The sequence below is a fragment of the Haematobia irritans genome, chromosome 2, assembly GCF_050003625.1.
Source record: "Haematobia irritans isolate KBUSLIRL chromosome 2, ASM5000362v1, whole genome shotgun sequence".
In the NCBI taxonomy this organism is placed as follows: Eukaryota; Metazoa; Arthropoda; class Insecta; order Diptera; family Muscidae; genus Haematobia; species Haematobia irritans.
The window spans coordinates 197,430,867-197,446,223 of record NC_134398.1 but is presented as its reverse complement, the minus strand read 5'-3'; the positions used below and the strand labels follow the sequence as shown (position 1 = coordinate 197,446,223).

General features: G+C 34.0%; 1 protein-coding gene across 1 annotated transcript; it reads right to left on the bottom strand.

Annotated features, from left to right (window-relative positions):
- Nucleotides 1–9,645: 9,645 nt before the first annotated feature.
- On the bottom strand, nucleotides 9,646–14,820 carry LOC142225226 (uncharacterized). Its single transcript, XM_075295001.1, has one exon. The coding sequence runs from the start codon at nucleotides 14,818–14,820 to the stop codon at nucleotides 9,646–9,648; it is 5,175 nt and encodes a 1,724-aa protein (XP_075151116.1).
- Between the last annotated feature and the right edge of the window lie 537 nt (nucleotides 14,821–15,357).

Genomic DNA, 15,357 nt, shown 5'->3' with positions numbered 1-15,357 from the left:
ATTTTCTATAGAAATAAAACTTTGATAAAATTTTCTATAAGAATAAAATTTTGACAAAATTTTCTAAACAAATAAAATTTTTACAAAATATTCTATAGAAATAAAATTTTGACAAAATTTTCTATAATAAAATTTTCTATGTAAATAAAAATTTGACAAAAGTTTCTATAGAAATAAAATTTTTACAAAATATTCTATAGAAATAAAAATTTGACAAAATTTTCTAAAGAAATAAAATTTTTACAAAATTTTCTGTAGAAATAAAATTTTGACATAATTTTCTATAGAAATAAAATTTTGACAACATTTTCTATAGAAATAAAATTTTGACAAAATTTTTTGTATAAATAAAAATTTGACAACATTTTCTATAGAAATAAAATTTTTAGCAAATATTCTGTAGAAATAAAATTTTGACAAAATTTTCTATAGAAATAAAATTTTGACATATTTTTCTATAGAAATAAAATTTTCTATAGAAATAAAATTTTCTATAGAAATAAAATTTTGACAACATTTTCTATAGAAATAAAATTTTGACAAAATTTTCTATAGAAATAAAATGTTGAGAACATTTTCTATAGAAATAAAACTTGGATAAAATTTTCTATAAAAATACAATTTTGAGAAAATTTTCTATAGGAATAAAATGTTGACAAAATTTTCTAAACAAATAATATTTTGACAAAATTTTCTGTAGAAATAAAATTTTGACAAAATTTTCTATAGAAATAAAATGTTGACAAAATTTTCTAAAGATATCAAATTTTGACAAAATTTTCTAAAGAAATAAAATTTTGACAAAATTTTCTATAGAAATAAAATTTTCTATGTAAATAAAAATTTGACAAGAGTTTCTATAGAAATACAATTTTTACAAAATATTCTGTAGAAATAAAATTTTTACAAAATTTTCTATAGAAATAAAATTTTGACATAATTTCCTATAGAAATAAAATTTTGACAAAATTTTTTGTATAAATAAAAATTTGACAAAATTTTCTATAGAAATAAAATTTTGACAAAATTTTCTATAGAAATAAAATTTTGTTAAATTTTTCTCTAAAAATACAATTTTGAGAAAATTTTCTATATAAATAAAATTTTGAGAAAATTTTTTTAGCTGATGGCCTTAGCAGCCAATGCTACTTTTCTTTTCTTTTTTATCATACATTTACTGTATGATTAAAATAAAAAATTTATAAATAGAAAATTTTCTATAGGAATATAATTTTGAGAAAATTTTCTGTATAAATACAATTTTGCAAAACATTTCTACAGAAATAAATTTATGAAAAAATTATCAATAGAAATAAAATTTTGAAAAAAAGTTAATATAGTAAATAACATTTTGCACAATTTTCTATAGAAATAAAATTTTACAAAATTTTCTATAGAAATAAAATTTTGAAAACATTTTCTACAGAAATACAATTTTTACAAAATTTCCTATAGAAATAAATTTTTTAAAGAATTTTGTTTTATGATGGTGGGCATTAAAATGGATCGATTCAGTTCGTCTGATAGTCTAGCATTCTAGGAAACATAAAATGATCGCCGTAATTGGAAATTGCTTTACATTTACAGTCAATGGAAACAAAAATGTGAATTGTTAAAAAAAAAAAATAATTTAGCCGCAGTCGGAGTCGAGCAAAATTTTTACGACTTCGACTCCAGCAAAATCTTCAGACTCCGACTCCGACTGCACAACCTTGCACAGGGGTACGGTTCACTCTAGCTAAAAAAATCTAACAGAATTTGAAGAAAATTGTAATTATTTAATTATTTATTCCCACAGAACATTTTATCAAAATTTTATTTCTAACGAAAATTTGGTCAATATTTTATTTGTATACAAAATTTTGTTAAGATGTTATTTCTTAGAGCATTTCGTCAAAATTTCATTTCTATAGAAAATTTTGTCACAAATTTAATTTCTATAGAAAATTTTGTCAAAATTTTTATTTTATAGAAAACTTTGAAAAATTATATTTCTATAGAAAATTTTGGAGAAATTTATTTGTATAGAAGGTTTGGTTAGGTTAGGTGGCAGCTCAATATATCAGTTATATCACTTAGACTATTCAGTCCATTGTGATATCACAGTGGTGAACTTCTCTCTTACCACTGTTTGCTGCCCGATTCCATGTTAAGCTCAATGACAAGGGATCTCCCTTTTATAGCCGAGTACGAACGGCGTTCCACATTGCAGTGAAACCACTTAGAAAAGCTTTGAAACCCTCAGAAATGTCACCAGCATTACTGAGGTGGGATAATCCAGCGCTGAAAACCTTTTTGGTATTCGGTCGAACCCACGACCTTGTGTATGAGAGGAGGGCATGCTTACCATTGCACCACGGTTTGTATAGAGAATTTTAACAAAATGTTATTTCGATAGAAAATTTTGTCAAAATTTTATATTTATAGAAAAATTCGTCAACATTTTATTTCTATGGATAATTTTGTCAAAATTTTATTTTTATAGAAAATTAGTGATTAGAATATTTTGCAGTAAAAAATCTACAATTTGTGGTAGAATTCTTCCAACTGTGGCAACCGTGCTCAAGGGCTATCTCTGAGCATAATTGCCAAAGACACTATGTGCCTATCTCGTCTCTTTATGGGTGTTCTAACTTATAATACCCTGTTCCACAGTATGGCGCAGTTTATAAATATTAACATATGTAGACCTCCCGGCGCATGAGTAACAAAAATAAATACATAATCGATCATACGCACCAAAGTACTCAAATATATTATTGTACAACAGAATCTTTAAACATATTTAAGCGGAATAGCCCAAAAGCCATTGCTATCTACATACGTTGACTTTTTCGATCAGTTATATGTTATTTAAAAAATCGGTTAAAGGTAAACGTTCTTCTCACCTAATCTTTTCTAATCGCTTAGATTTAATGATTGTTCCAATATTTTTTGTTAGACAAAATTTTATTCATTTTTTACGTTACCTAAATAAAAATTTACTTTACATGACAGCTTAATAACACAGCAGATTAAAATAATTTATTTAATTGAAGATTTAAAAATAATTGAACAACATTTTTTTTATTTTTAACCTGTTTCAACATACAAAATGATAGACACCAGGGCACACGTGCCAGAAACAGGAGTATTCCTCTATATATTTTTTTTTTTACAAATGTCAATATCCTTTTCATAGGTTGAAATTGAAAGTAGATATATTTAAATCGCATACTTGTATAAACATTGTGTCTGTATGCAAATCACAATATATCTGCTATTGATTTCACATCGCTGACTAGGCCCTATAGATTTTTTTGCTAACGATATTTGACTCCCACAAAAACACCCCTATTACATTTATAGTAAAATCAACTTTTTATTTTACATATTATTACATTTCTAATAGAAGCTTTATGGACATGAAGGTTGAAGAATTTGTGTTATTAAGTTATTGAAAAGAAAATACCAGATACCAATCTCCACAAACCTGACAATACATATGCTTCATCGCTGGTTAAGTCGAATTTCCATAGTCTTTAATGTAGATTTGGCGGGGTGTATCCGTCAACCGTGGGTTTAATATTTATTTATGTATTTATTTTATAATAGTATTAAATGTTATAAATTATAGCACTTGTTTGTATAGTATGAGCTACATGTATGTTCATATACATATATAAATGCCGAATATTATGGGGAAAATAACCCTGAAACAATATTGAAGCCCTAGACAGATAATTTGGCCGCATACTATGAACATTTCAACAAAACTCAGCACTATTGCACTTAGCATGGGGGGTTAGATCTCGCCGAGATAGGTTTACAATTGTGGGTTTTGAGACAATATTTGGCCGAATTGGGCGACATTTACACAAGTCGGAGCACTTTCTAAATCTTTACTATCTCTTCAAAATTTCACGTAAATCGAAGTAAAACTTTGGTCTCCATGGTTGCAATATTCTAAATCGGGCTAGAGATATATATGGAAGTTATACCTAAATCTCAACCGATTTCAACCAAATTTGGCATATCATATACACATATATAAATGCCGAATTTTGTTGGGAAAATATCCCTGAAACAATATTGAAGCGCTACAAACAAAAAATATTGAAACGCTACAAACAAAATATATCAATAGATCCATTTAGTTTTTGAATCTATTCAATTTTTAATTGAATATTTTTATACCCTTCACCACTACTGTGGTACAGGGTATAATAAGTTTGTGCATTTGTATGTAACGCCAAGAAGGAAAAGTCTGAGACCCATCGTTTAGTACACCGATCGTCTTAGAATTAAATTCTGAGTCGATTTAGCGATGTCCGTCTGTCTGTCTGTCTGTCTGTCTGTCTGTCTGTCTGTCTGTCTGTCTGTCTGTCTGTCTGTCTGTCTGTCTGTCTGTCCGTCTGTCTGTCTGTTGATGTATTTTTGTGTGCAAAGTACAGCTCGCAGTTTTAGTCCGATTGTCCTAAAATTTGGTATAGTGTCCTGTTTCGGCTCAAAGACGATCCCTATTGATTTTGGAAAAAATCGATTCAGATTTAGATATAGCTGCCATATATATTTTTCACCGATCTGGTCATAATTGGCGTGTATATCAACCGATCTTCCTAAAATTCCGTACATCCGAATATTTTATGAGTCTCGAAAAACTTGCAAAATATTAGCCAAATCGGTTCAGATTTAGATATAGCTCCCATATATAGCTTTCGCCCGATTTACACTCATTTGCCCACAGAGGCCAAGTTTTTGCTCCGATTTAGTTGAAATTTTGCATAGGGAGTAGAATTAGCATTATAGCTATGCGCGCCAAATTTGGTTGAAATCGGTTCAGATTTAGATATAGCTCCCATATATAGCTTTCGCCCGATTTACATTCATATGACCACAGAGGCCAATTTTTAACCCCGATTTAGTTGAAATTTTGCACAGGTAGTAGAATTAGCATTGTAGCTCTACGTGCCAAATTTGGTTGAAATCGGTTCAGATTTAGATATATCTCCCATATATAGCTTTCGCCCGATTTACACTCATATGACCACAGAGGCCAATTTTTAACTCCGATTTAGTTGAAATTTTGCACTGGGAGTAGAATTAGCATTGTAGCTGTGCGTTCCAAATTTGGTTGACATCGGTTCAGATTTAGATTTAGCTCCCATATATATGTTTTTCTGATTTCGACCAACATTTTCCTTGTAAAATCGCCACTGCTTAGTCTAAAAGTTGTAAAAATGACTCTAATTTTCCTAAACTTCTAATACATATATATCGAGCGATAAATCATAAATAAACTTTTGCGAAGTTTCCTTAAAATTGCTTCAGATTTAAATGTTTCCCATATTTTTTTACTAAAATTGTGTTGCACCCTAGTGCATTAGCCATCTTAAATTTTGAGTCTTTAGATTTTGTAGAAGTCTATCAAATTCTGTCCAAATCGAGTGATATTTAATTGTATGTATTTGGGACAAACCTTTATATATAGCCCCCAACACATTTGACAGATGTGATATGGTATCGAAAATGTGGACTTACAAAGTGGTGAAGGGTATAATATAGTCGGCCCCGCCCGACTTTAGACTTTCCTTACTTGTTTTTTAACTCAATTAAGTCTTTAATTGGAAAAATATTCGTGAATTTTTTTTCTGTGTACACAGACAAACAATTCGGCTGCATACTATGAACACTTTAACAGAACTCAGCACTAGTGCACTTAGCACGTGGGTTAGATCTCGCCAAGATAGGTGGTCAATTGTGGGTTTTGAGACAATATTGAATATAATATCAAATCTGCCCTCTGTGTAAAATATCAACTAAATTGGAGTTAAATCCCATTGAAAATTGGTATAAAATATGAAATATTCTACCATATTTCCCCAAATCATGCGTGCATATATATGCGAATATTAACATATTTAAACCATATTTTAACCGATTTTGACCAATTTTGGCAGACTTAGTAAACATATTAATTCTACTATCTCTTCAAAATTTCACGTAAATCGGAGTAAAATTTCGTGACTCACAAAAAACCTCATGACTCACGAATAATTTTATGAGTAATTTACCTATAGAACCTGATTGAAAACATGAATATGATTAAAATCGAGAGCGTTATAAAACTCTAGGCAAAAACTTGGCTTGATAATGAGTTTCCGGACTCTGCCCCAGGGAAATCAACAATAATTGATTGGTATGGCAAATTCAAGCGTGGTGAAATGAGCACGGAGGACGGTGAACGCAGTGGACGCCCGAAAGAGGTGGTTACCAACGAAAACATCAAAAAAAATCCACAAACTGATTTTGAATGACCGTAAAATGAAATTGATCGAGATAGCAGAGGCCTTAAATATATCAAAGGAACGTGTTGGTCACATCATTCATCAATATTTGGATATGCGGAAGCTCTGTGCAAAATGGGTGCCGCGCGAGCTCACATTTGACCAAAAACAACAACGTGTGGATGATTCTGAGCGGTGTTTGCAGCTGTTAACTCGTAATACACCCGAGTTTTTCTGTCGATATGTGACAATGGATGAAACATGGCTCCATCACTACACTCCTGAGTCCAATCGACAGTCGGCTGAGAGGACAGCGACCGGGAACCGTCTCCGAAGCGTGGAAAGACTCAAAAGTCCGCTGGCAAAGTAAAGGCCTCTGTTTTTTGGGATGCGCATGGAATAATTTTTATCGATTATCTTGAGAAGGGAAAACCCATCAAAAGTGACTCTTATATGGCGTTATTGGAGCGTTTGAAGGTCAAAATCGCGGCAAAACGGCCCCATATGGAGGAGAAAAAAGTGTTGTTCCACCAAGACAACGCACCGTGCCACAAGTCATTGAGAACGATGGCAAAAATTCATGAATTGGGCTTCGAATTGCTTCCCCACCCACCGTATTCTCCAGATCTGGCCCCCAGTGACTTTTTCTTGTTCTCAGACCTCAAAAGGATGCTCGCAGGGAAAAAATTTGGCTGCAATGAAGAGGTGATCGCCGAAACTGAGGCCTATTTTGAGGCAAAACCGAAGGAGTACTACCAAAATGGTATCAAAAAATTGGAAGGTCGTTATAATCATTGTATCGCTCTTGAAGGGAACTATGTTGAATAATAAAAACGAATTTTGACCAAAAAATGTGTTTTTCTTTGTTAGACCGGGGACTTATCAGCCAACCTGTTATCAATTAAATAATTAATTGAAAGTCAATTAAAAAACTAATTGCTCCAATAAAAAGAAAAACAAGTAAGGAAAGTCTTAAGTCGGGCGGGGCCGACTATATTATACCCCGCACCAATTTGTAGATCTAAATTTTCGATACCATATCACATCCGTCAAATGTGTTGGGGGATATATATATAGAGGTTTGTCGCAAATACATACATTTAAATATCATTCGATCTGGACAGAATTTGATAGACTTCTATAAAGTCTATAGACTCAAAATTTAAGTCGGCTAATGCACTAGGGTGGAATACAATGTTAGTAAAAAAAATATGGGAAACATTTAAATATGAAGCAATATTTAAGAAACTTCGCAAAAGTTTATTTATAATTTATCGGTCGATATATATGTATAAGAAGTTTAGGAAAATTAGATTCATTTTTACAACTTTTCGGCAAGCAGTGGCGATTTTACAAGGAAAATGTTGGTATTTTGACCATCAACCAAATTTGGCACGCATCGCTACAATGATAATTTTTCTCCCTGTGCAAAATTTCAACTAAATCGAAGTAAAAAATTGGCCTCTGTGGTCATATGAGTGTAAATCGGGCGAAAGCCATATATGGGAGCTATATCTAAATCTGAACCGATTTCAACCAAATTTTGTACAGACAGTTGGAATGTTAATTCTACTCCCTGTGCAAAATTTCAACTAATTCGAAGTAAAAAATTGGCCTCTGTGGTCATATGAGTGTAAATCGGGCGAAAGCTATATATGGGAGCTATATCTAAATCTGAACCGATTTCAACCAAATTTTGTACAGACAGTTGGAATGTTAATTCTACTCCCTGTGCAAAATTTCAACTAAATCGGAGTAAAAAATTGACCTCTGTGGTCATATGAGTGTAAATCGGGCGAAAGCTATATATGAGAGCTATATCTAAATCTGAACCGATTTCAACCAAATTTTGTACAGACAGTTGGAATGTTAATTCTTCTTCCTGTGCAAAATTTCAACTAAATCGGAGTAAAAGATTGGCCACTGTGGTCATATGAGTGTAAATCGGGCAAACGATATATATGGGAGCTATATCTAAATCTGAACAGGCACACAATTTGGCACACTTGACTACAATAATTGTACTGCTAGTGCAAAATTTCAACTAAATTGAGGTAAAACTCTGGCTTCTATTAGTTCATATCGGCCGAAAGATATATATGGGAGCTATATCTAAATCTGAACCGATTTCAATAAAATTTGGCACACTTGACTTTAGTACTAATTGTTCTTCTTGTGCAAAATTGTAAGCAAATTAGGGTAAAACTCTGGCTTCTGGGGCCATATACATCCATATTGGGCGAAAGATATATATGGGAGTTATATCTAAATATGAACCGATTTCTTCCAAAATCAATAGCGTTCTATTCAGCGCCAAAAAACATAATTGTGCCAAATATGAAGTCGATTGGACTAAAACTGCGACTTATACTTTGATCACTTTGTGTTCACAGACGGACGGGCAGGCGGACATGGCTATATAGACTCAGGAGCCCACCCTGAGCATTTTTGCCAAAGACACCACGTGTCTATCTCGTCTCCTTCTGGGTGTTGCAAACATATGCACTAACTTATAATACCCTGTTCCACAGTGTGGCGCAGGGTATAATTAATTGATACTATTTGTTTGCACAGAACCACAAAGTTGATATGTCGCCCGTAGAACAACTTAGATTTTCTTTATATTTTTACCCGTTCAAACATTGCCTTTTTAAAAACCCAACGACCGAGTAAAAATTCAGTTTAAATAATTTGTTTTATTACAATAATTATTTTCAATGTAACTATGCCGAACAACAAGAGTTAATATTCTATTTGTTTTAATATAACAAGTTCAAACATTGTTTTCCTTTATTCGAGCAACGCGTTGGTGACAAACAATAATCGACAACTAACTTTAACTTTGATCATCTCTTCCCATTGAACCACGAAAAGAACCAAAAGATGACAGTTATTGATATGTATGTATGTACATGCATACATGCATTCAACCAATGCATCAAATTTGCAAGCATTATGAAAAACAAATAACAAGCAAAAGCATAAACGATATTTATGCTTTGTTGTTGTTGTTGTTTTCTTCAACTATACCCACGACCAACATAAGCAGTGGGAAGAGATCGATCAAACCAAAACAAACTATAATAACTAATGTAACATTAAATGATCGAAAACAAACGAAAAACGAATATAGGTCATAGAACTAAAAGAGAGTAAAGTAAATAAACGAAATGAATTTGAAAGTAAATATTAGGGTGGGGAAACATTAAAGGGATGTAAATAAAATTTAAATAAAGAACAATTAAACGACTAATAAAATAAATAGTGAAGAATAAATAAAATAAAAACAATAAATTAATAAATGTATAAATTAAAGTAATATAAATGACATAAAATACGATCTGCCCCAACATTCTCCCGCCGTTGAAACCTCCATGTTTCAAACCTCTTCATTATTTGGTAGGGGAGCCACTTTGTGAATTGGCCGAGTACAAATTCCAGATTTAGTTTTCAGTTCAACCACACGAACCTTTCCATCACGGCCTAGAATAGGTTTTGTAACACGAGCTAGTAACCATTGTTGTGGCGGAGTGTTGTCTTCATGTATTAGAACTAGTTGCCCTTCTTTTATGTTGTTATTGTCTTTGAACCACTTTGACCTTTGTTGTAAAGATAGCATATAATCTCGGGACCACATTTGCCAAAATTTTTGTTTCAAAAATGAGACCCTTTGCCACCGAGACAATAATGATGATTGGGATGAATCGATATGTTTATCGGGAACTGCAACCAATGAAGAACCAATAAGCAGATGACCAGGCGTTAGGGCTTCACCATCATTGGGATCGTTTGATATTGGAGCGATGGGGCGCGAATTTAAAATTGCCTCAACGTCAATTATGACTGTTTGTAGCTCTTCGAAAGTAAGATATGCTTTGCCAACGTTCTTTATAAGTAGCGTTTTTGTAGATTTGACGGCTGCTTCCCACAGTCCGCCAAAATGTGGGGCACGGGGAGGTATAAAACAAAATTCGAAACCAAGTTGACAACAAAGTGATTTCATGTCGTGGACCACATCATCTCGAAAAAGACTTTCTTTTAATTCTTTGATTTGGTTACGTGCTCCAACGAAATTAGTGGCGTTGTCGCAATACAACTTTTGGGGTATGCCACGTCTTCCAACAAATCTTTTGAGACACAAGATGAAATTGTTTGTCGATAGGTCCGAAACTAGTTCTAAATGAACTGCCTTGGAAGTGAAACACACAAATACAGCTATGTATGTTTTATAAGGCACTTTTCCTCGGATACGGTACGACGTCATGAATGGACCACAAAAATCAACACCAGCAATCAAAAATGGGCGTTGAGCTCGAAGTCGATCTGATGGCAAATTTCCCATCAACTGTTCCATCAATTTCGGTTTGTAATGAAAACAATGAACGCAATTGCGAACAACTTTGCGTACAACATCTCTGGCGTTTACAATCCATATTTTCTGGCGCAATAGTCCCAACAACACTTTTGCTCCAGCGTGTAAATGTGAGCGATGAACATGCTCAATATACAATTTAACGAAGCGATGGTCTTTTGGTAATAGTGCTGGAAATCTTGCATCATATGGAATGGGCGCTTGGGACAAACGACCACCAACACGAAGAATTTTGACTGTGGTTGCTCCAAGTGTCATCTCATGTACAAATGGTGAAAGTTTTTGAAGCGATGGGTTTACCAGACCACCATTACTCAGTGATTTGATATCGGCACCAAAACACCACATCTGGATGTGAGCCACAATTCTCCAAAAACCTTCTTCTAATTCATCTGGGGACAAATGAATTACATCAGAAATATTCAAATCTTTCTTAGCAGGACATCTGTTGAATATACGAAAAATATAAGCAATTATTCTAATAAATTTAATATAGGAAGAATGCTTATCGAGAAGGTCATCTATGATGTTGACTTCTGATGAATTTGCCACAAAAACAGCTGCCTTTCTACGTTCGAGAATTTCGATGTTCAATTGTTCTTCAGTTCCGGGCCATTTTGTAATATCTTCTTCCAAAAACGAAGGGCCACTAAACCAAATGGTATTAGAAATTTCCTCCGCGCTACATCCACGCGAAACCACATCAGCAGGGTTACTCTTCGAAGGGACGTGTCTCCAGCTAACATTTCTTGTTTTCTCCTGTAGTTCAGAAATACGATTTGCCACAAAACAATTCAACGTCGACGAATGTAATTTAAGCCATTGTAGTACGATTTTGGAATCAGTCCAAAAATATATCGATGAGACAAAACTTGAAATTTTTGGTTGTATTTTGAGCCATGTGTTATTCAGCAATACTGCTGCGCACAATTCGAGCCGTGGTAGTGATTGTGCCTTAATTGGGGCCACTTTGGATTTTGCAATTAAAAGGGTCGTTTTGTATTCTCCCTTAAGACAAACTCGATAGTAAATACAACAACCATATGCTCGTTGCGAGGCGTCAGCAAATCCGTGAATTTCTCCAAGAGTATCATTTGAGGTTAAAACATACCTGGGGACTTCAACTTTATGTATGTAATTTAAATCCGATTTAATTTGGAGCCATAATGATTTAAGATATTCAGTTAATGGGTCATCCCATCCAATGTTTTGCACCCACATTTCTTGAAGAAGTATTTTGCATCGAATGACAATGGGGCTCAATAGTCCAAGCAGGTCATAGATTTTTGATACAATTGACAAAACAGATCTTTTTGTAGGATTCATCACATCTGGTAACTCGAATCGATAAGTAAAAACGTCCTCCTTGGGTTTCCAAGACATACCCAAGGCCTTTGCCACTTCATCTTCACTTGTTTTAATGGTGATTTCTGCATCTTGATTTGAACCAAACATAATGTTGTTGCTGTTCCATTTTGCTAATTCAAGGCCATGGAAACTTAATATTTTTACTAGCTCGTTTTTCTTTTGAGCCAGCGTTGCAAGGTCGTCAGCTCCGGTGAGTACATCATCCACGTATAAATCGTTGCGCAAAACTTCCGAACCACAAGGATGCGAGTGCGAATATTTATCTGCAATGAACAACAAACTACGAATCGCCAAAAATGGGGCGGCAGATAAACCGTAGGTAACAGTATTCAGTTGATATACCTTTAAATGTTCATCTTTTTGATTTCTCCACAATATGAGTTGATATTTTCTATCATTTTCATCTATTCGAAATTGTCGATACATTTTAGAAATATCAGCAGTAAAAGCATACTTGTGTAAACGAAACGAAAATAGTGTGGTGATCAGGTCTTGTTGTATTGTTGGTCCAACCATCAAAATATCGTTCAATGATTTATTTGACGAACTACGAGAAGATGCATCAAATACAACTCTAATTTTTGTTGTAGTACTTTGTGGTCTCAAAACACAATGATGTGGTATTATGTAATAGGTACCACATAACGGTTGATTATAGAGCGACATATGGCTCAGCGACAAGTACTCATCCATGAATTCTTTGTACATTGATTTCAATTGTAGATCACGATCCAAACGTCTTTCCAGGGACAAAAAACGTTTTCGAGCAGCTTCGAACGAATCGCCAAGACATTTGGGATTTTCTTTAAATGGCAAGCGGACCACAACTCTTCCATCAAAATCTAATTTAACATTTTCAACAAAGTGATTTTCACATGCTGCTTCTTCTTCGGACAACATATTGGGATTCTTTTCGTATTCTTCTACTTCCCAAAATTTTTTTAGAGTTTTATCAAGATTCACTTCTAACGAATTGACCATCAAATTGCATGTAAAATTTGATCTCGCTTGACCAGTACTTGCGATACCACCAACAATGTATCCAAAAACAGTATTGGTAAGGTTTGGCATACCATATCCAAGAGAAATTCGACCATCAAGTAATAAATCAAAAAATACTTCAGCACTCAAAAGAATGTCAATATGTTGCGGTTTGAAAAACAATGGGTCCGCTAACGGTATATCGGTGGGAATTTTCCAATTTGAAGTATATATGTACTCACCGGGCTGCACGGATGCAATTGTTGGGGTAACAGCAAAAGTTGAGGACCACTGGAACGAACTAATTCTTGATTTTATTGTAGCGGACACGGTAAATTTAATTCTGGTTCTAACTTCTCCGATTCCCGAAACTTCTTGTGAATATGGTCGAAATTTAAGCCGAAGCCTTTTTGCAGTTTCTTCTGAAATGAAATTGAGTTCGGAGCCGGAATCAAGTAAAGCTCTTACCGGTTGAAAAGTTCCACAATAATCTTTGATGAGAACCACAGCAGTCGGAATGATTGCCCTTTTACATGAGCGAGCCACAAGCGAAACTGGATTTTGATTACTAGTTGAAGGTTGCACTGTAGTAGTATTCGAAATGGTTGACTGTCCCGAGTTGTCTGGACTAAAAATGTGCAACACTGAGTGGTGAGTTGAATTACAAACTCTGCAACGTGATTTTGATGGACATTTTGAAACCATATGCCCCTTTCGCAGACAATTAATGCACAGGCCACCGCGTTTTACAAAATTAAAACGATCGGGAACTGCTATTGCCGAAAACGAAGAACAAGTTTGCAGATAATGATCAGTTGAATTACAATATACACAATTTGGATTTGAATTGACGAAAGTATGGGCAGTGCGATTAAAATTTTGCTTGGGCTTGACAAGTTTTGCTTTTTCACCAAATTCTGTCCTTTTTCCATGACTTTCGAGAAATTGACAACGAAGACTCAAAACATCATAGCAACAATCCCAAGAGGGCAACGATTTATATTCTTGTTTTTCATCATAATTCTGTTTCGTATCTGCATCCACTTTATTCAAAACCAAATGTACTAAAATTGCGTTCATAACATCTGCTTCAGACCCAAGCGACAACAAAGAACCACGAACAGCCGAAACAGTGTCAATAATATTCCGCAATGATGAGCTATCACCTTTTGCCATTTTCGGAATATCGAAAAGAGTGTTGATATGTTCCAAAAAAATCAATACCTTATTGTCATAACGTTCCTGGAGCCGTGTTAGTGCTTTCGGGTAGTTTTCCTCTGACACTTGAAAAGCTTCAACAACTGCCAAAGCGGGACCACTGAGACAGTTCAATAAATAATTGAATTTATCAATTGGGGTAATAGTTTGATTTTCATGGACCATGTTGTTAAATGTCGAAATAAATCTTTTATACTCGCCATATTTTCCATCAAAACGAGGCAATTTCAACGAAGGCAAACGAGATTGTGTTGAAATTCCGGCAATTGAAGCATTCATCAAAGTAGTATCACCAGGTATAGAACTACGACTTTTGTTCAGAAGGCCCAATATTTTTGCCTTTGCTGTTATGAAAAGTTCTTCCAAATCACTCCTCGATGTGTCAGCCGGACTAAGTGTTTCTATTTGAGTTTGGATGTGGCACAACTGTTTGAAGTATGATTCCAAAATTTGCAAACGACACTCTAAAATAGTGGAATCTACTTTTGCACCATCTTTTTCTACCTTTTTATGCATGTTGCTGATATTCCTCTTCATAGAGCTACGTTGCTGTTTAAGAGAAGACAAATCAGCACCACTTGCTTCTTCAGAAGCATCATTATCGTCTCTCGTCATTTTGCAAACTTAAGAGAACGTCAACGACGAAAGAGAAAATTACGTTTCTTATATTTCAGGAACAACAATTTTGCAATTAGCGCTTTCCAATAAATATGGCGCTAATTTCCACTAAATTGGAATTTTATGTATCACCAAGCCAAGCTTTATAATTGTTACGTAACAACAATTCACTTTGATTCTGGTAAGAAACTCCGAGTTGAATTTCTTTCAAAATAATTACGACGGCAGCAATTAGAGTTGGTGTCCAAAGGTACAAAACTAACAGGATTTAACATCAGCAGTAGGGGCAACGAAAGCACGAATAACACAACAATGATGAAATACCCCACACCACTTCAAATGTACGAAAACCTTTTTCCACAACAAATTATTTTCAACTTTAAACACTGACCGTCCTGTCACGGTCGCCAAAATGTTTGCACAGAACCACAAAGTTGATATGTCGCCCGTAGAACAACTTAGATTTTCTTTATATTTTTACCCGTTCAAACATTGCCTTTTTAAAAACCCAACGACCGAGTAAAAATTCAGTTT